Source organism: Typopeltis vanoorti, chromosome 3, assembly GCF_054136105.1.
Source record: "Typopeltis vanoorti isolate ZY-2024b chromosome 3, IOZ_Tvanoo_1.0, whole genome shotgun sequence".
In the NCBI taxonomy this organism is placed as follows: Eukaryota; Metazoa; Arthropoda; class Arachnida; order Uropygi; family Thelyphonidae; genus Typopeltis; species Typopeltis vanoorti.
In genome coordinates this window covers 143,911,504-143,931,701 of record NC_143551.1, presented here as the reverse complement: position 1 = coordinate 143,931,701, position 20,198 = coordinate 143,911,504, and the positions used below count along the sequence as shown (strand labels likewise).

Sequence of the window (20,198 nt, the reverse complement as noted above, 5' to 3'; positions counted from 1 at the left end):
AGTATTTATTACTGCATTGCACTTTCCAGAAAAATTATCAGATCAGCTGGAAACACATTGAGCAAGAGTAATCAGCTCTAATCACATAACTATATTTGCCATACTTTCCTGCTAATGGCTACAGCTCCTACAAAATCGATAAAATACAACATGATTCTCCTAATTCTCTCTCTCCTCAAACACACAAGAACAAAATGCCACAATTCCTATCCCCTATATTTGAGATACATCTGAAAAGATAGCCAAAGTACTAATAAAATATAACTTTCACACCACATTCAAACCATGTGTCAAATTAGTAACACTGATCCACTCTCCTAGGGATAAACTCCACCCTCTAGCATATCCTGGAGTGTATGAAGAATGTATTAATTGTTTTTAGTTGATGACACCACAGAGCTACAGGATGATCAAAATTAAAGTATCCCTGTTTAAGGCCTTGTGGTGTGACATCCAATGATTGAAATGCTGCAAAACTTTGCAGGAATACATTGTGCATCATGCAAAAGCAATATCCGAGAGGGGAAAAAAGTTTCAAAATTCACCACCAGGGGCATTGTAAACACCATGATATGCAAATTCAGCATTGGAATTTGCATATCATGCAACTCAGTAGGTGCCAGAAGGGTTTACAAAGATGACATGAGATTTTTCCCTTCATTTTGGTTGTTAATACTGTCCACCCTAATGGCACTAACTACACCCCAACGTGCTTCACATGCGAAGCTGTACTACCTAAACAACTGCAATGCTGTTGCTGTACTCTGCGAATTTCATTGCCTGAACAAATGCTGACAAGGACCACTATCTCCATGTGCTCTGCAAAGAATGATTAATCATTTTGAAGCAATGGATCATTGGGAGTTAGACCTGGCAAACCAATCAGTTCGCAACAAGTGAATGAAGTTACTTTGCCATTGTGAAGCAGGCCATGAATAACAGCATTGGTTCCAATGCAGAATTTTCCAGACAGTTGTTTAAGGCACATCCATGTGTCTTAATACAGCTGTCTGGAAAATTCTGCATTTCAACCCATTCATGATAACCCTGACACAGGAGTAGCACCCACTGGATTATGAAAGTTGACTGACATTTGCTTTAACATTTCTTGCTCAAGTGGAGTTGGATTCTGTGTGGTTGTGGATGATTCTGTGGGGGAGATGGGGTTCATTTTCACCTGAATGGAGCTGTGAACCCACAATTGCCTGGGTATGAGATATGCAAAATCTGCATGTAACCCAAAAAAAAAAAAAAAATCCTTTGCATCCATCCAAAGTTACTGTCTGGTGCAGATTTACAGCTTTGTTTATCATTGGACCATTTTTCTTTGAGGGCATTTGCCAGTCAGGTCCTGTGACCTGTTCATTTACTGCCGAGAGGTATCACGATATGATAAACAATTTTGTTGCACGACAGCTACAGCAGTGGCTGTGCATGGATTAATTCATTTTAATGCAGAATGGGGCTCCCTCTATACATCAGTCAATCCATACAGGAGATTATTTGAAAACATTTCATGGAGATCAGAGTGATCAGTCATGCATTTCCTACTGCACTGGCCACCTTGATTCACCTGATCTGACCACCTGTGACTTCTCGCTCTGGGGATTTTTCAAAGACAGGGTTTATCAGGATCATTCTGATAACCTGCCCACCCATCATCAGTCCTAACCAGCTGCATTCTTTCATTGAACACAAACTGCACCTTTGCAGTTTGTGGCATACTGGAAAGGGCAGCACACTGAACAGTATAGCCTGTGAATGCATAATGGAAGTGAATAAAAATATGTTATTTATGCTTGTGCTGCTTCTCTCCTTCTTATACACAGTAAAATCACTACATCTACTACATTTGGTACATCATACAGCACCCCACGGGGGTGAATTTTGGAACTACTCACCCACCCAGATATCATATCTGCGTGATGCACAGTGTATTCCTGTAAAGTTTCGCAGCATTTGGATCACTGGGTGGCACTCCACAAGGCCTTAAACAGGCATACTTTAATTTTATCGCCTGTATTTTCTCCAGTGTTTTTAATAACATTAGTTTTGCACTGTTTTACAAATTAAAATGTTTAGTTTGCATTTCATTTCAATTGTTGTCCAAAATAAAGGTAAATTTATATAAATTATCCATATTAATAAATTCAATAGGAAAGACAATAATTTAGTTTATGAAAACTGAAAACGGTGAACACTAGCAACAGAGCTAGACTAACGTTTCATGATGTCATGTCAATAATGTGATTTTACTCGTCTTTGCCAAAACAATTGTTTTTATAAATAACACTGTTAAAAAAGCCTTTTAATCATGTAAAAATGTTCAAGTATATAATTACTCTAAGCTAATTCATATTGTGAATTGTGAAAATAGCTTATGCCAATACAACATTACAACTGCAAACCTACTTAAGGATTAAAGATCTTAGGCATTGGGAAAATAAGAAGAATATAAATTTGTCTTATTTTGTATTATAATATCATCTTTAATTTTTTTTTATGAGTGGTGATGACCTGCAAGTTATGCAAAATAACATGTCTGAGAATAGTTAGCTCTTTCAAAATTAATCTGCATATGGAGTGTGAGATAAATAGTGTAGTCAATAGACCTCACTTGGACTATTGTGCGCAGGTCTGCTCTCCTGGTTTCTGTGGTGATTCTGATACAGTGGAGAGAGTGCGTTAAAAATGATATCAGGATTGTAAATACAGATTAGGAAGACAACTGAGAATTTGTAGGCTGCAGACACTATCAAACAGGAAAAAGAAGATAGAAATGATTGAAACTTACAAACTTCTGAAAGGGTTATACAGAATTTCAGTAGATGGAATATTTTATTTTCTGGATGGTGGGGAAAGGACACGAGGTCATCCATGGAAGTTGAGAATGAATATTGTCAAAAATGGGTTGGAATTACATCATATTTTGGAAACAACAGTGAGGAATATCTTTGAGGGTATCTTCATGCAAACTAACTTTTCACAGGACAAACAATCTATGAAAGAATTAGCTCATTAAATTAATTACATAAGATACTATCCCTGATTGAATATAAAACTTCTTTATTACATTCACTGGAGGCAGCCATGATCAAATAACTTTTATAGTGAATGAGATGATGTTTCAAAATGAAACAAGAAATGTGTTAAATTATGCAAAAAATATGAAGCAATATATTTTGAATGCATTTAGAATGAGACTGAAAATTCACTTGGCACTTGTCTCTGATAACTTGCCTGTGGTAAGTGGATTTCTGGAGCCCTGACTATGATAATACAACATAATTAAGTTTATATTATTACTAGCCTGCGATCAACAAATTTCTTCTAAGTTAATCTATTAGTTGTAAAGTCTGCAGTGTTCTCAGATCTTATAATTCTGTTCTTCTAGGCTGCTGCTACTACTACTACTACTGACTGCATTAAGCTGCTTTGATATTGATCTTTTGGGGATTTTAACTGTCATCTGGACCAAAGACTTGCCTTGTCAATTGTTGCTTTCCCACTCTGTGAGAAATCATGGGAAATGATTTCTCAAAAGCTATCAACTTGGTATATGCAACATTGAACTCGCTACCGCTTCATTGTATGAGGCAACTCATGTGGATGAGGAGGAAGTACTAGAGCTGTTGCACAAACTGAATAAGAAGTCTGCAATAGTAACTGATGGGATATCAGCATGGATGCTAAAGGAGTGTTCAGCTGAATTGGCTATTCTCTTGACCAGGATATATAATTTGAGTCTCAGAACTGGGAAGATTCCACAGGAGTGGAGAGAATGTATGGTAATCCCATTGCACAAGGGTAGTGCAAATACCAATTTATTCAACTATTGACCAATCAGTATCTCAGGAGTGGTGAAGATTTTGGAAAAGTTGGTTAGGGCTTGCATTCAGAAATGGGCTGATAGAGAATCTTACTTTGCAATAAACAGAGTGGATTTACTAAAGGAAGGTCATGTTTTAGCAACTTGCTCACATTCTATGATAATGTTACCAATGAGTTAGACAAGGGGAATAGATATACCATGATATGTTTGGATTTTGCTAAGGCTTTTGACAGAATACAGAATAGAATAATGTTGCATAAATTGGAGAATATGGGATTGGATAAAAAAACATTAGCATCAATAAGAGAATGCTGACTGACAGATGTCAAAAAAGTGGTATATGAGGGGATGGAAGTTTGCAAAATTTAAGGTAACCAGTGGTGTACCACAAGGATCATCAGTCCTTGGTCCACTGTTATTCAATCTGTACATTAATGACATTGGGAAGGATTTGACATGTGACATACAGCTATTTGCTGATGATGCAAAAATAGGTAGAGTAATCAGGAGTGCTGCTGAAATGCAATACTTACAGAATGATTTGAATAAGCTGGAATTGTGGACGTGAAAGTTGCTGTCATTTCTATGTTAATAAATGTAAAGTCATTCACTTTGGTGTGATTAGATATCCAATGTCATATTATATTGATGGGATTATGCTTGAAGAAACTGATGAGGCTAGGGAATCTTGGAGTTTTAGTAGACAGGAATTTGAAGTTTCAGGGTCATATAGCAAAAATTGTAAATATCACTCAGAGAATAATGGCATATAAGTATTAAAGAGATTTTATAGAGCTGACATTGAAGACTTTTTTTTTATCAGTAGATGGTAGGAAGGGAGAGAACAAGGGGACATCCTTGGAAATTGTGCAGGAGTGTGGTTAGCAAGGCTATTAGGACTAGATTTTTTGCTTGGAGGGTGGTGAGTGGGTTGCCAGAGATAGTGGTGAGTGCTTCATCATTGAATGAATTTAAGAAGCATGATAGGTATTCTGTGAATAACAGAAATCCTGTGATGAGTCTTCTGACTCATCCAATAATAATAATAATATTCTGAAATAGGTTTTTAGAATATTTTACTGCATTACTGCTTTACACACTTTCCTGCTTTATGTTTTACACACAAAACAAACTCTTATTTTTGTGTAAGCAAAACAAACTCTTACTCATGCACCAACAAGAGTTTGCTTATGAAAAATACATTTCTTACATTTCAAGTTCCTTAGTACTGAAGAGAACTAACCAGTTCGAAACAGCTGTCAGGTCAGTGAAACCTTATCAAAATGGACTACTAAAAGGCAAATATACAGGCATTTGGCAGTGCCTATGTCTTTTAAATAGTCCACACTAAGGCATCTCATGAATGCCAATGTATTCCTGCAAGCTCTCTAGTCAACTTATGAAACATTCATAGTTTCTACATTCAGCTTTGAAATAATGCTGGATCTAGTATCCACTTTGCTTATGAAATTTTGCATCACTAAACTGAAGCCTTTGGCTCTTTATTTCATTAAACTCTTACTTTGTTTTGTGTGTGCAGGGTGGTTGGGGGAATTTATTCACTGTACAATATACATTCACAAATCTTTTTATTTTTTCATGGAAACTTCATAAATGCACACACACATAATTTACAGGATGACACAAAACTGGTTCCCCATCATAGTACTGCACCACTCACAATGGCCAGTTATCTGTAAATGTTTCATATCAGATTAATGCAGGTTGAAATATAATTATCTATACCACTTAGAAATTTAAACATACTAACCAATTATAGAAATTCTTTTAATTATCAGTTATTACTTATACATATATCCTGAAAACAACAATTCTTATCCCTTCTACACAGCTATGATTTCTCTACAAAGCACATGTAACAATTTGTGATATGCCTGCTGGAAGGCAAACCAGAAGTATGAAATGGTTTGAGGCATCATGCCCAGTGTAGGTGAACATGTAATAATATAATCTGTAATATGCCTGGTGCAAACATGTTGAGGAACATTGTAAAGTCCTGATGAAATCAGTCAAATTTGAACTAGAATGATGATTTATCCATGCCAAAAGTTAGAGGAATTGTGCTTCAAAGCAGCTGTAACTGGTTTAATGTTTTCTATTTTTATTTTCTTTTTATTATTATTATGATAATTATCGCATAACACCTCCAGGGGGTCCAAGGACTCATCGAAGGAGGGCACCGACTCCACAACTCAATCCACCAACCTACGCCATATACCGCCGACCACCACTAGTATTTTACAGACATCCATGACCACGACGGGATTCGAACCCACAGCCTTTTGGCTGGAGAATGGATACGCTAACCAATCGGCCAACCAGGCCTGCATTTTTTAATCTATGTGTTATTGTTTTGCACATAATCTGCTAGTTAGATCAACTGAAAGTATTCCAGACTGTTATAAGTATCATCTAGGGCAGAGCTTCTTAAACTGTGGGTCATGAAAAATTTGGTAACAGTAAAAGGTTTCTGAATGCACAATGACCAAAAATTAATTCAGATTCGAGGTTATTGTTTGTAATTCTTTATGTAAATGGTAAATTATATGTATACCAAAGAAAAGTTTTAAAATAAATTTTTTTATGATTCATTATCAGTAAATGTTTGATTTGTATACTTATTTTATATACATATATACCCAGGGTCGCGTAAAAATTTCTCAGGTGAAAAAGGGTCACGAGTGGAAAAAGTTTAAGAAGCACTGATCTAGTGTACATACATACCACTGGAATGAATTGATTAGTCAACTGTTCTTAATTTATTTTAAGTGATCACTGTCAATAAATAATTACAGTTTTTGATGTGGTCATAGTTTATGCATTTTCATATATTATACTTTTAATCTGCATTTTGATTATTTAGATATGTTTTGAATGTTGTTGCAATAAATTTAATGGATAAAAATACAAATTTTAGAAGTTAAATTTCTCTACTAACGCTAGCATATTACAACTAAAATATGCTGTAGAACCGATTAAGAAATAATACAAGCAAGTAAAAACATTCCTTAAAGTTCTACTGTCATTGTGTAAACTTTAATGATGCTAATGTCAAACTGAAAAATATTCATCTTCGTCAGTGGTTCTAACAGGCTCTTAAGTGCCCAGCCGATGACCTTCCACATATATCCTTGAATTTCATAACCATAATTCTAAAATAAGATGGTTAGACTTATGTGTATAAGTATTCTCTGTATGTAAATTGTGTGTGTTCTCCTGGCAGGCTTATTTAGTTCCTGAGAGGAAAAACCTTGCCGCCTTCATATGAGACTTGACTCACCTTCAGTTGAAGAGTCCTGAGAAAGGGTCTTTGCATCCTAGACAGGATTCGAACAAAAGTCTTTCCAACCAAAGAGCTTTGTCTATAATCCCACTCATTTGACAAACCTCAGATATTTCAACCTTCAAGATTATCTGTAACCAGTGCTGCAAACACTGATCTCTGTACCATCCTTCACTAGGGAGCAAGGATAACCTGATTAACTTTAATGCTATCAAAACAGTCTTCCTTTTTTCTTGCAGAGAGAGCGCTTGGCTCACCTACATTTATCTTAAGTAATACAGAAATCACCAGATTGGTTCAGATCTTGCTCCTTTCAATGAAATTTGCCTCCAGAATCTCTGGACATAAAACACACCACATCAGCAGCTTCCTCAGCCACTAAAAAGCTAGGTATTTTTCTGCTCAATATGCTATTTTCCATAAATCCAGTTAATGGCTACTAACTCTAGAAACACTAAATCTGTCCATCCTTAGGATACAGTTTATATGCATCAATGGAGTGATACGCCTAAAATTTCCCTCCAAAATCTCTATTCTCCAGAAGAGAGTGATTTTAGCTGATAGATTATTCCTTTCTTGCTGAGTCATTTCAATCAGCATCCCACAGATGTACTGTTCCATCTCTATTTTTTGTAAAGGTATTTCCATGAACATCATCAAATTCCTGATAAGCCCTCAAGGGGTGTACACAGGATATGACAGTATTACATGAAAAACTTATATCATTACTGAATTCTCATCTACAATTTTCCTCCAAATCAGTCTGTTACCTGTCAAGACTCTCCAACATTATCAGATCTTATATTTCTATCTTCTAAGGCATTTTTTAACATATCAATCCACCTATATTTTGATCTTCCTCTGGGTCTTTTTCCTGCCAACCTGGCAGAGAAACCTTGTTTTGTTAATCTTTCATCGCCCATTCTGTTTAAGTGACCATACCATCTGAGATTAGCTCTGCTAACGTATTCCTGAATGCTGACAATGTCAAGTTCTTTCCTAATATCCTCGTTTTTAATATGATATTGCCATTGATACCATCTGTTCACACCTGCAATCTTTCTCAGGACTCTCATATTTGCGTTCTCTAGTCTTTGGTCAAGTGTTTTATTTCTAACCTAGCTCTCAGATCCATAAGTTAAAATTGGTTTGAACACTGTCTTGTATATAGCTAATTAAGTGTTTTGACTAATTTAGCTCTCTTATTCCATATAAATTCCAGTACCATACCAGCTTTGTTGATTCTGTTGTCTATTTCCATATCTTCTTTCCTCTTTTACCTTGTGCCGAGAGTTTTCTATTCATACAACTGTATACAAGGATAAGGTGGTTAGCCCTATGTCTGTAGAGGCAAGCAGGCAAACCTCAAGGCAGGTTTGCCTGCTTGCGGGATGAAAAAATCCCAGATAAACTGGGAAGAAAAACCATGCAGTCCACGCCCACGACTGGTTAACTTGGCTATGTCGCTGAACGATCCTAAGCCCCTCATGTCAGAGACGGGAATCGAACCCAGGACACTCCTTTTCCAGATATATGCTTGCAAAGCGCATAGTCACTTGGCTAACTGCACAGACAAATTTACTATTCCCACTAAAAATCATGCCTAAGTAGCTGAAATGTTTTACTTGGTCTACAGTTCTCCATTCACAATGCAGTTGATATTTTCAATGCTTCTGCCTATTTTTTTTGTCTTCTTATTGCTGACCTTCATACCATATTTATTACAACAGTTATTCAACTTAGTCAGGAAATCTTGCAGACTTGTAGCAGATTTATTTAGAAGTATGAGGGAGGTCTGAAAAGTTCCCAGCCTAACAATGAAAAAACGAATTTATAATTTCAAAATTATTTTTATTTTTCAACAGAATCTCCCTTAAGACTAATACATTTATTCCAGCGATGCTACGCACCATTATCCTGATCCTGTAGTGGTTCTCAGTATGATTTGCAAAATACCCCTCCACAGCTGCAATCACCTCTTGATTCGAAGAAAAACACTGACCAGCGAGGAAGAGTTTTAGTTTTGGGAAGAGATAGAAGTCAGAAGGAGCCAAATCTGGGGAATAGGGTGGATGTTTTCCAACAATTCATAGTGCATATCTTTTAATTTTCCCATTGCCAAAACACCTTTGTGGGCAGGCGCATTGTCCTGATGAAAGATGATTTTTTCCTTCTGAAACTGGGTCTTTTCTCTTGAATTTTTCCATCTAGTTTGTTATAAGATCGGAATAATATTCTCCGGTTATTGTTTTACCCTTTTCAAGATAATCAATAAACAAAACGACTTTAGCATCCCAAAACACCTATGCCATGACCTTTCCTACACAAAATTAGTTTTATTCTTGTTAAAAAACTCCAAGCACTGTTCAGAGATTTTCATGTGTATTTTTGATTTGCTGTGAGCAAGCACAGCACTCATCTTGAGCAAAGATTTTTCATTTGCAATTCTTCATGCAAAATATATCCTACACATTCTTTTGAAATGCCTATAGTCTTAGCAATTCCACGCACTTTGACTTACCAGTCATCCAACACCATATTGTGCACTTGATCAATGATTTCTGGTGTTGTTACACTTTTTTGGGACGTCCTTCACGTGGATCATCTTCAAGAATGATATGGCCATGTTTAAACTTGGCAACCCATTTCTTAATTCTCGAAAAAATGAAGAAGAGTGCCCATAAACTTTTATGAATTTCTTTTGGCATTAAACCTTCTTTTACAAAGAATTTTATCACCGGACAATATTCAATTTTATCCATTTCAAGGGATTCAGATCAATATTTTTTCTTCAGACAGCTGTATAAAACAAACTACTTGATAGAATGACTTGCAATTTCACATGGATACTTGACAGATGTACCAACTTAGAAAAAAAATCTTGCCGATAATGTTGCCATCTGTGGTCGAGAACGAGAACTTTTTGGACCACCCTCATGGTGGTCCAAAAGTATAACATCATCTGCATAAAGCAAAGTGCGGAGATTAACATCTCCAATTTTGATATCAGGTTAAATATCACTTTCCTTCATATTGTGATTCATATAGATAATGAATAACAGAGGGGATAATGTACATCCTTGTCTGACACCATATTTAACATTAAACCATCTTTCTGTACTTCCTTCAATTCTAACTGCTGACTTAACTCAAATAAAGACTAAGTATTGCAGGTGCGAATGTTGGTCTTGAAATTCACTTACTCTTGTTATCATTCAGGGAGTGAGAGGTGTGATTGAAGTCTGATTAGCGGAATAATGAAATACTGACCATTTAAAACTATATAATTAGAAATTTATGTACATTTAATCATACAAATACAACATTTATTTTACAAATGATATTCTATCTTTTTATTAGCTACTTGAATACAAATTCTACCCTATGGTGGTTCTTTATGAACTGGTCAATAACATTGTCATAAAAAGTTGGTTGTGACTTAATTTTCCAAGCAACACGCATGCTTGTAAAGGCTGGCTGAAGCTCACTGGCTAGAGCTATGCTGACTGCGTATGGCCTGTGTTTAAGCAACAGAGTGAGACGACGTGAAATGGCTATGTGTGCGCATGAAATCATAGTGCTGCTGTGAGGACCTTGAAGCTCCTACAACTGAGCAAGCCAAGGTAGCTTTGACTAGACAAGCAAGCATCAGCCTTCAATACACAATGCAAAGCTCAATTATTGCCGCACAAGCTTAAGACGTCTTCTGTCTACAAAAATAAAAGCCTAAATGGAATGCTTATAAATGCATGCATTTATTAACAAATAAATATTACTTCTGTTGGCCTGCTGCACAAGCTCAATTAATGAGCTTGTGCAGCAGGCATAGCAAGCATGGAGAATTCGTCCGTGAAGTATTGCTTGATATAATGCCCCATTGATACTATACAACTGTAGCGTTTTGAATAGCTTCTGTCTTGGCACCTTTTCATATGCCTTTTCCAGATCTGCAAAAGTTAAATACAGAACTTTTTTATATTTCCATGATTTCTCAACTATTTGTCGTAAAGTGAAAATCTTATCCTGACAGGCTCTATTTGGCCTGAATCCAGCTTCTTCTTTCCCAAACTTCTCTTCCACAATCATTCTCAACTGTTTCTCAAGCATACTTGCATAAATCTTACCAGGAACTCTCAGTAGAGAAATACCTCTATAATTCTCACATTCAGTTTTATTTCCCTTTTTATATATGAGTACTATGAGAACTTTACTGTAAAATCTCTCACGATTCGTTACATTCATTAACTCATCGATTTCGATTTTACATTGGTTTCCAAACATATATAAAATAGAATTTATGTAATAAATTTTTCTGTTAAATGCATAAAATAATTTCCATTAAGTTGTATGTAAAACAGAAAAGAGGGGATTAACAGAAATTTGAATGATGACTAAGCTAAAACATTTGCAAAGTCTTGTGAACATAAAAATATGCACCTACAATAGAGACATGCAAGTGGAGGGAGCCGAAGTGTTGTCACCATGCTGCCGGGTGATCCTGGAAACTATAACGTAGTAACAAAGGATTAGAAAAGATATAAAAGAGGACTGAGACAGACCAGCAGGGTTCTCGATTTTTTGGCTCTCAGTTTTTTTTCCCCTTGCCGGAGGACAGAGTTCCAGGTGTGTGGAGATGAGGCTGTTATCAAATGGAGCTCCTGTTTGAATGTATGGACATGCTACTACCGGCAGTCATAACGGAGACTTCGGCACTTCCTTTCCAGTTACTAATGGAAAATCGCAGCAGCAGTACTGATGGAAAATCGCAGCAGCAGTACTGATGAAAGAATCACTCCGACCTTGTCCGGCAATTCCCAGAACGAGAACCGCCACATCATCCAAGCAATGATCGTAACCTATGATGAAGACGTAACTGAGGTTTCGTGCAATTGACTGAACAGTGCATGTAAAAGGCCTGTAAATAAGCACATTTTGTTAATGTTTTGAGAAGGTATAATTGAAATTAGTGTGTGTAATGAGGGTGCTTACAGGTATTTGTTAGTGAAATGTTAAATAATGAGTCATGGTTACGAAAGGGTAAATTGATTGTAAATTTGTATATATAATGGAAGGAATTAAGATGTAAATTAGGGAATAACTACATGCTTATAATAGATAGGGTAGCATTGTGATGGATTATGTAATTGTCATATGTAAAGTCACTCAATTGTTTGTTGTACCTAATGTGAACTTGAATAGGCTGAGAGAGTTCTTTTTTCCTTTTGATGTATGTATTGTAGTAGTATGTTGTATCTTACTAGCTTAAAATAAAATGTTTTGTTTAACTACCTTTCATGATCAATTGCCAATGCACAATCTAAAAAACTAGCGAACCTGCTGGCACTATACATTGAGAATCGCCACGACTTGCTATAGGAAAATACGTGTAATAACTATGATCTTGCCTGTGTTCCTTACCTTAATTCTCTAACTTCATAAAATTTAATTAGAATGGCACAGTCATTAATCAAACAAATTTTTCTGATTGATTAGTGCAAGAATTGGTAACCTGTATATCGTATATAGGCTGATAACTTAAGGTCTGTTTACTAGCAGTGGGAACAGGGAATAAGATTAAGTAGGATTAACAGTGAGATCTATGTTAAGCAGATTAAAGTTAAATTAAGAGTAAAGTAGCATAGAGTTAGCAAAGACATAGGGTGCTGGGAGCACAGCATGTATAACATTACTAAAGGCACGGTTGAATTTAACATACAAAACAACAGGTAAGAAAAATTTTACAATGGTGCAGACAATGACTATAAAATATAACACTACTCCAATCATCTGGAATTTGTCCCTCTCCAGGCTTTCTGAACTATGCAGTGTAGCCACTGTAAGACTTTTATTCCTCCATACTTGAGCATTTCTGGTCGAATATTATCTACTCCAGCTGCCTTTCCACATTTCAGGCTTTTTTCTACTTCAAGTATGGATATGTATTCCTGTTGCATGCCTGTTGAATGTTTTATACTACTGTGCTGTCACTGATTGTTTCATTTAGCAGTTTTTCGAAGTAATTACTTCATACATCAAGGATATCTTTTTCTCCAGTTTTCATGTCTAATTCTTGATCATCTCTAATTCCTTTTACAATACTCTTTCCTCCATTTCTGAGCTTTTTCAACAGCCTCTAGAATATTCTGCCACCTTCTTGACATTTATTTTCTATGTTCTTACCAAAGTCTTCCCATGACTTTTGTTTAGCTAGTTTTATATAGTGTTTAGCTTTCTTACATTTCTCTCTGTATTCTCTAAGAGTACAAGTTGACTTATTTGCCAGGAACTTTTGATATGCATTCTTCTTTTCCTTCACTGCCTCTTTAATTTCCTGTGTCCACCAAGGAGTTCTGATTTTTATATCCTTGCACACACCCTCACCACACGCCTCTCTGGCTGAATCAATCAGGCTTTCCTTAAAGGCTTGCCACTGAATCTCCAAGGTTTGGTTCCTGTTCTCAAACTCTTTAATTTTTTTTTCAATAATCTTTGTGTATTTTAGTCTACAGTTCACATCTGAGAGCTGCTCAACTTTTATTCGCTTTAAAACTTTCTTACATGTTCTTTTCAATATGAAATTCAATTTTATCCTGCTCAAGACTTAATAGTGATCACTTCCAATTACAAATCCTCTGTACATTCTGGTGTCTTGTACCAGTGGGAAAACATCACTATCAACAATAACATAGTCAATGAGACTTTTCTTATTCCTTGCCTCTTCTCTCCATGTGAATTTGTGCACATTTTCATGTTGGAACATTGTGTTAGTAATAACCAGTCCACATCCTGAGCAGAAATCCAATTCATTTATTCCATCTACCTCTATCCTTGGGAACAATCTTCCTAGTGAAGTGCATTCCAACCGCTAAAACTTCCACCTCTTCAAGGAAAATGTTACCAGTTTTCTTCTTTCCAAACCTTCATGTGCACCCCATCCCACCCCCAGCACTGATGTGATATAAGTTATTCTACCTCTCTGCATATATTATATAAACTCTGAAATAAGGCATTCCTCTTTATTCAGAAAGACAATCTTTAAACAAAGCAACCTTTCATTATTAAATCAAATTCCTTACCGTAATCCAAGTCTTGACAAATTTTTAAGATTACCGATTGTATCTGGAATGTCTACCAGTTCATTATGATGCACATCTAATGTTGATAACTGAATGCAGTTGCCAATTTCTGTGAGGAGGTAAAAAATAAATAACCAAAGATGATATGCAAAAGAATGTATATAGTGCTTAATTTTCAAAAATTATATTTCATTTATATGATATAAATAATTAATTCCTCTTACTTCCTATGTGTTACTAAAAGTACTTAGGAAATATGAATGTTTCATTATGAAAGTAATAGCTAACTTTAGAAATGACAATGACCTAATGGATACACTTCATTCCTTTATGTGGTGCGATACACAAATCAAATAATACCAAACACAATTAATATATACAGTAGTATCTAAACTGCTTGAGAAAGACAGTACTTTAATGAAGCAGCATATTTATACCATACTGCATAATATGAGGAGGAAAAAGATTTTAGCCACTGATATAATTTTCATTTTTGTCAGATTTTTAAACTGATTCCTCACTGTCCTTATTCATGAAAATCACCTTTTGCACAAATCCTGATTAAGTTTATATTTATATAAGAATATATATATATATATATATATATATATATAAAAGAAAGTTGTTGGCCAAACTATTTTTCTTATGTGCAAAGAACGGAACAAGTATCATGCTTCCATTTCTGCTGCTCTCCTCTACAAATGCTGCGATTCCTACAAAAACAAAACAGCAGGATGAAAGTCTCTTTAATCTCTATTTCTGTCAAGGTCATGTTGAACAGTAATCTGTCCATAATTTGGGTGTCGAGGCTAGCTGGTGAACGGACGTGCTATCGGAGAGCTCCTGAGAGATTTGTGTTTTTTGTTGATTTATTGATGTTTTGGATTCAATTTAATGGACTTAAGTGTGTAATTTTGGTATATTATTGGAGCTTTATTAGCGTGGTTAGTGTTACTAAAGTGTTTTATAACATAATCTATGTTGGGAAGTCACCGCTAGATGAATTCGTAATGTGTAGTATTCGTGCAAGCTCCAGATAAGATAAGTATAATTTTCAGTTATCGATACAAATTACTTAATATTGTGTAGTTTTGTTTTGTTTGCCTTGCGTATTTCAGTGCGTCTGTTTTTGGTGTGTTATAACGTATAATTTGACAAAACACGTTGCAAATAAGTATGGCACCTGTGGGAAGGAAAATGGCGGCCAGTAATGATGGTTCGCCATCGTTATCAAAGAACGGTAGCATAAAAGAAATGAGTCCGTGTACTAGCTGTGAAATGTATGCTTTGCAGAGTACGGTCAGAGTGTGGTTAGATGATAATAAAGGATTGAATGTGTGTAGAAAATGTAGGGAGAATGAGGAATTGAAGTGTATTTCGGATCGTGAGTGTGATATTTTTGTCAACCTTCAGAATGAAGGAAATAGGGATATGACAAGAAACAGCAAGGTTGTACATGAAAATTGTGAGAGTGTGAATGTAGAAAGTGTGAATGATAGTATAAATGGTTTCTCAGAGAATAAAAAAGATGGGATAGATGCATTGAGTGAGATCGCATTGTTGAATAGTGCGATAGAAAGAGCAAAACAGCAGCTAGAGTGCATGAACAAAAGTAGACTGAATGAACCAACCAATAATAAAAGGTATGACAGGAAAAATAGACGTATGAATGTGAACATGAACAAAATGAAGGATAGAGTGCTGTATGGAGACTCGTTAGTACGAGGTGTGTTAGTAGAGGATTTGACAAAAGCGTACCAACCTGGTGCGACCATAAAGGACGTAACTGAGTCTATTAGAAAGCAAAAGGAAAGGGTGAAAGAAATGATTGTTGTGGCAGGTACGAATGATTTGAAAGGAGATAAAATGGAAATGATAGAAGACCTGAATGAATTGTTTGAGGTAGCAAAAGAAAAGAGTGAGAGAGTTAGAATGATTAGTCTTTTGCCACGGTATGACAGTGAAATGTTTAAAAGGAGGGCCATAATTGCGAATGACTTTATGCGTGGGTTATATATGACAAGTGGTGTGGAATTTGTGGATGTGTGGAGTGAGTTTGATGGGCGAAAGGATCTATATAAGATGGATGGCTTGCATTTGAATGGTTACGGTGTAAGAAGACTTGAGAAAGTGTTGCTGAATGTAGTGGATGTGCAAATTCAGGGAAACTAGATTTGTTAAGGGGGGGGGGGAGTTGATATACAGTCCTTATGGAGGCAGTTGAATGTAAGAATGAATATAATATGCCAGAGCAAATAAGGACAACAAATCTGAGTGGGATAGTTAATATAAGGCATCAAGGTAGGGTTGGGGCTAATGGGGGTCTTAAATTTATGTACACTAATACTAGGAGTATTAGGAACAAGAAGGAAGAGTTTTTGGCCATGGTTGGCACTTCCAGACCACAGGTTATAGGTATTAGTGAAACATGGCTGACTGTAGATGATATAACTAGTGGGATTGAATGTGATGGGTATAGTGTGTTCAGGAATGACAGAGAGAATAAAATGGGGGGAGGAGTATTGTTGAATTGCAGGATAGAGAAAAGAGAACATTTGAGGCCATTTGGTGTGAGATTGAGGCTAGCAGAACTAAATATACAATTGGGTGCTGCTATAGACCAGGTGATGGAAAAGATGGTGGTGACAGTATGCACAAGCAAATAGAAGAAATGGGTGGAAGGAGGGTAATTATTATGGGAGATTTCAACTATGGTCGCATTGATTGGAGTGAGGAGAGGACACACGGGAGGAAGGAACTGGATTTTATGCGGTTATAAAGGGATAACCATCTGCGACAGCATGTAATGGAAAATACTAGGGGTCAGAGAGTGCTTGACCTAGTAATTACATCTGAGGATTTGGCTGTAACAAATATGACCACATTGCCACCAATCGGTGAGAGTGATCATAGGGTCTTAACTTGGGAGGTGGCTAAAGGTGTAGAATTTTCAATTAAGACAGGGTACATGTGGAATTATCGGGCTAGAAAGTATGACAAGCTTAGGAGTTTGATTGGTTCAGTGCCATGGCATGTACAACTGCAAGGACTAGAAGTTGATAGTGCATGGGAGGTAGTTAAGAAGTGCTTGCATGAAGCAATGGCTGACTGTATACCTAGAGTCCGAATAATAAATCAAGCAGGGGTTAAATGGATGAATAACACCATTAAGCTTGAGCTGCAAAAAAAGAAACAACTATGGAGGGAATTTAAGGAGAAGGGTGACCGGCAGGCACATGAACGGTATAAAGCGCAGGCCAGAAGGGTGACGAGTGTGGTAAGAAAAGCAAAAAAGGATTACGAAAGAACATTGGCCATGCAGGCTAAAGAGAATCCTAAACAGTTTTTTAGATATGTAGCAAGTAAAAGGAAAAATGTACATGGCAGATTGATTTTAAAGAATGCCGATGGTAGGGAGGTAACTGAATCAGTTGAGATAGTCGAGTTACTGAGTGAGCACTTTGCAAAAGTATATCTTCCAGGTGGTGACATTGCAGAAACGAATAAACCAGTAGATTATACGGGAATTGTGGTTAATGAAGTGGAGGTAAGTAGTCTATTGCATAACCTCAATGTCAATACATCTGTGGGATTGGATGGTATACCAGCTCGTGTTGTACGAGAAGCAGCTAAAGAATTGTCAGTACCCTTGACCATTTTGTTTAATTTGAGTCTCGGGTCTGGGTTAGTCCCGAGCGGGTGGAAAGAGGGGGAAAATAGTTCCACTGCATAAAGGTGGTTCCAAGACCGCTGTTGTAAATTACCGACCGATTAGCATATCAGGAATCATTGTCAAGGTCTTAGAGAAATTAGTCAAGAAAAGAATACAGGATTGGATAGATGAAAATGGGATATTGTATGGGGGACAACATGGTTTTGTGAAGGGTAGATCATGCCTCAGTAACTTGCTCACGTTTTATAACACAGTGACGGCTGAACTGGATACGGGTAATGGGTTTACAGTGATACTACTGGACCTTGCCAAGGCCTTTGACAGGATACCACATGGAACCCTAATCAGTAAACTGGAGCAGATGGGTATAGATATAGGGTTGGTGAGATGGATAGGAGGGTGGTTGAAGGAGAGATATCAAAGAGTGGTTTATTCAGGAGTGGAGTCTAAAAGACGTCTTGTGACTAGTGGAATGCCACAGGGCTCTGTTCTTGGACCACTGCTTTTCAATTTGTTCATCGATGATATTGGAAAGGATCTAAGAGGAAGTGTTCACTTGTTTGCTGATGATGCAAAGTTGGGTAGAGCAATTGTGAGTGCACAGGATGATTTGGATAGTTTGGAGGACTGGGCTAGGAAAAATGGATGTCAATTTAATGTGGCAAAGTGTAAGGTTATGCACTTTGGGGTGAAAAGAATAGCAGCAGTATATCGCATTGGTGGAACCATACTCCAGGAGATTGATGAGGCCAGGGATTTGGGAGTGTTGATGGATAGGGAGTTGAAGTTTAGGGGGCACATTGCAAAAGTAACTAAAACAGCTCACCAAATCACTTGGCTTCTGAAAAATACTTTAACATGCAGAGACGAACAAGTTGTTGTTCCTCTGTATCGAGCCTTGATAAGACCCCATCTGGACTACTGTGCCCAGCTATGGGCACCAGGGTTTCTTCGTGATGGGGAGGAAGTGGAGAGGGTCCAGAGACGAGTGACCTAGATGATAGCAGGTCTGTGGAATGAACCTTATGAGAATAGGTTGAAGATTTGTGGGTTGCAGAAATTGGTCGATAGGCGAAGGGGGGGTGATATGATTGAGACATTCAAATTACTGAAGGGTTTTTATAAGATTGATCCAGAAGATATTTTTGAAAATATGACTGGTGGTGGGAGCACTAGGGGCCATGCATGGAAGCTGGGCAAGAGCGTGGTTGACAAGGGTGTTAGAGCTAGGTTCTTTACTTGGAGAGTGGTAAATGAGTGAAATAAGCTTCCAGAGTCTGTTGTGGGTGCTATGACCGTGAATGAGTTCAAGGCAAGGTATGATAGATACTGTGTGAATGTTGAATAGTTGTTCTTGACATGATGTTAGGGCCTCCCTCGATGAGTCTGTCCTTGGAGTTTCCCGGAACAATAATAATAATAATAAACTGTGAAAATAAATCAAACAAATGGGCAGATAAAGTATCCCTTTTCAGGAAAGTCACAGATTATATATTTCTTAATATGTTATCAACAACATGATGAGAAATATGCCATCTGCATTCTGAAATACAAGGGGAGGACGATCTGAAGTAAACAGTAGCCATGTAATGATGACTACAGCAGAGGTTATCTCAAGAAACTTAGAGGCTCGCAACTTTTGGAGGAGGTGGGACAGGAGATGAGTACACACAGTGATTTAATGAATAAATAAAGCAATCTCTCAATTAACAAACCACAGAAGGTGCAAATACTAGAAATCAGTCGATACCCATTGAAGGATTGGGTAAATGAGGCTAGTTCATTTAAAGTTCGGATAATAGATAGCTGTAAATAACTTGAATGCTTTTTTTTTTTCATGTACTAAGCCATTTGCAACTGTATCTAGGATATGTGCAATAATTCAAAATTATCATTTTAATCCATTTGATCAACATTTTAGTTCAATATTATACTGACAGATGTCAAAATATGACATGCTGATTTTTTTGGCTGGGAATGAATACACAGTTCCAGCATTAGCTTTACTCTTTCTGGAGCAATATCTTCTGCATGAGTCGAATGAAGAAGAGTGAAACTATCTTCTTCATCCCCTTACTTCTTGAATGATGTGATTTTCCATGGATATCCAAAGGCAGTTGCCAACACGTTCATTTTTGAAGCAGTAAAAATATTTCAGCAATCATTTGAGTCAGCAGAGACAAATGATCTTAGTGTACTATAATCGTTGTTAAAGAGATATCTGGGCCATGAGAGATGTCTTCGATTAACATGAAAAAACAGAAGGGATATGTAATGCTATATGTTTCAGCCTGAATATTACAGGCCATCATT

General features: G+C 36.8%; 1 protein-coding gene across 1 annotated transcript in view; it reads right to left on the bottom strand.

The window, feature by feature from the left end:
- LOC150108627 (uncharacterized) overlaps positions 1 to 20,198 on the bottom strand; it is a 327,730-nt gene that overhangs the window by 129,678 nt on the left and 177,854 nt on the right. The window contains exon 6 of the mRNA XM_090390495.1: positions 14,213 to 14,321. Coding sequence (XP_090246621.1) covers positions 14,213 to 14,321 — 109 coding nt within the window. The remainder of the gene's footprint in view (positions 1 to 14,212; positions 14,322 to 20,198) is intronic.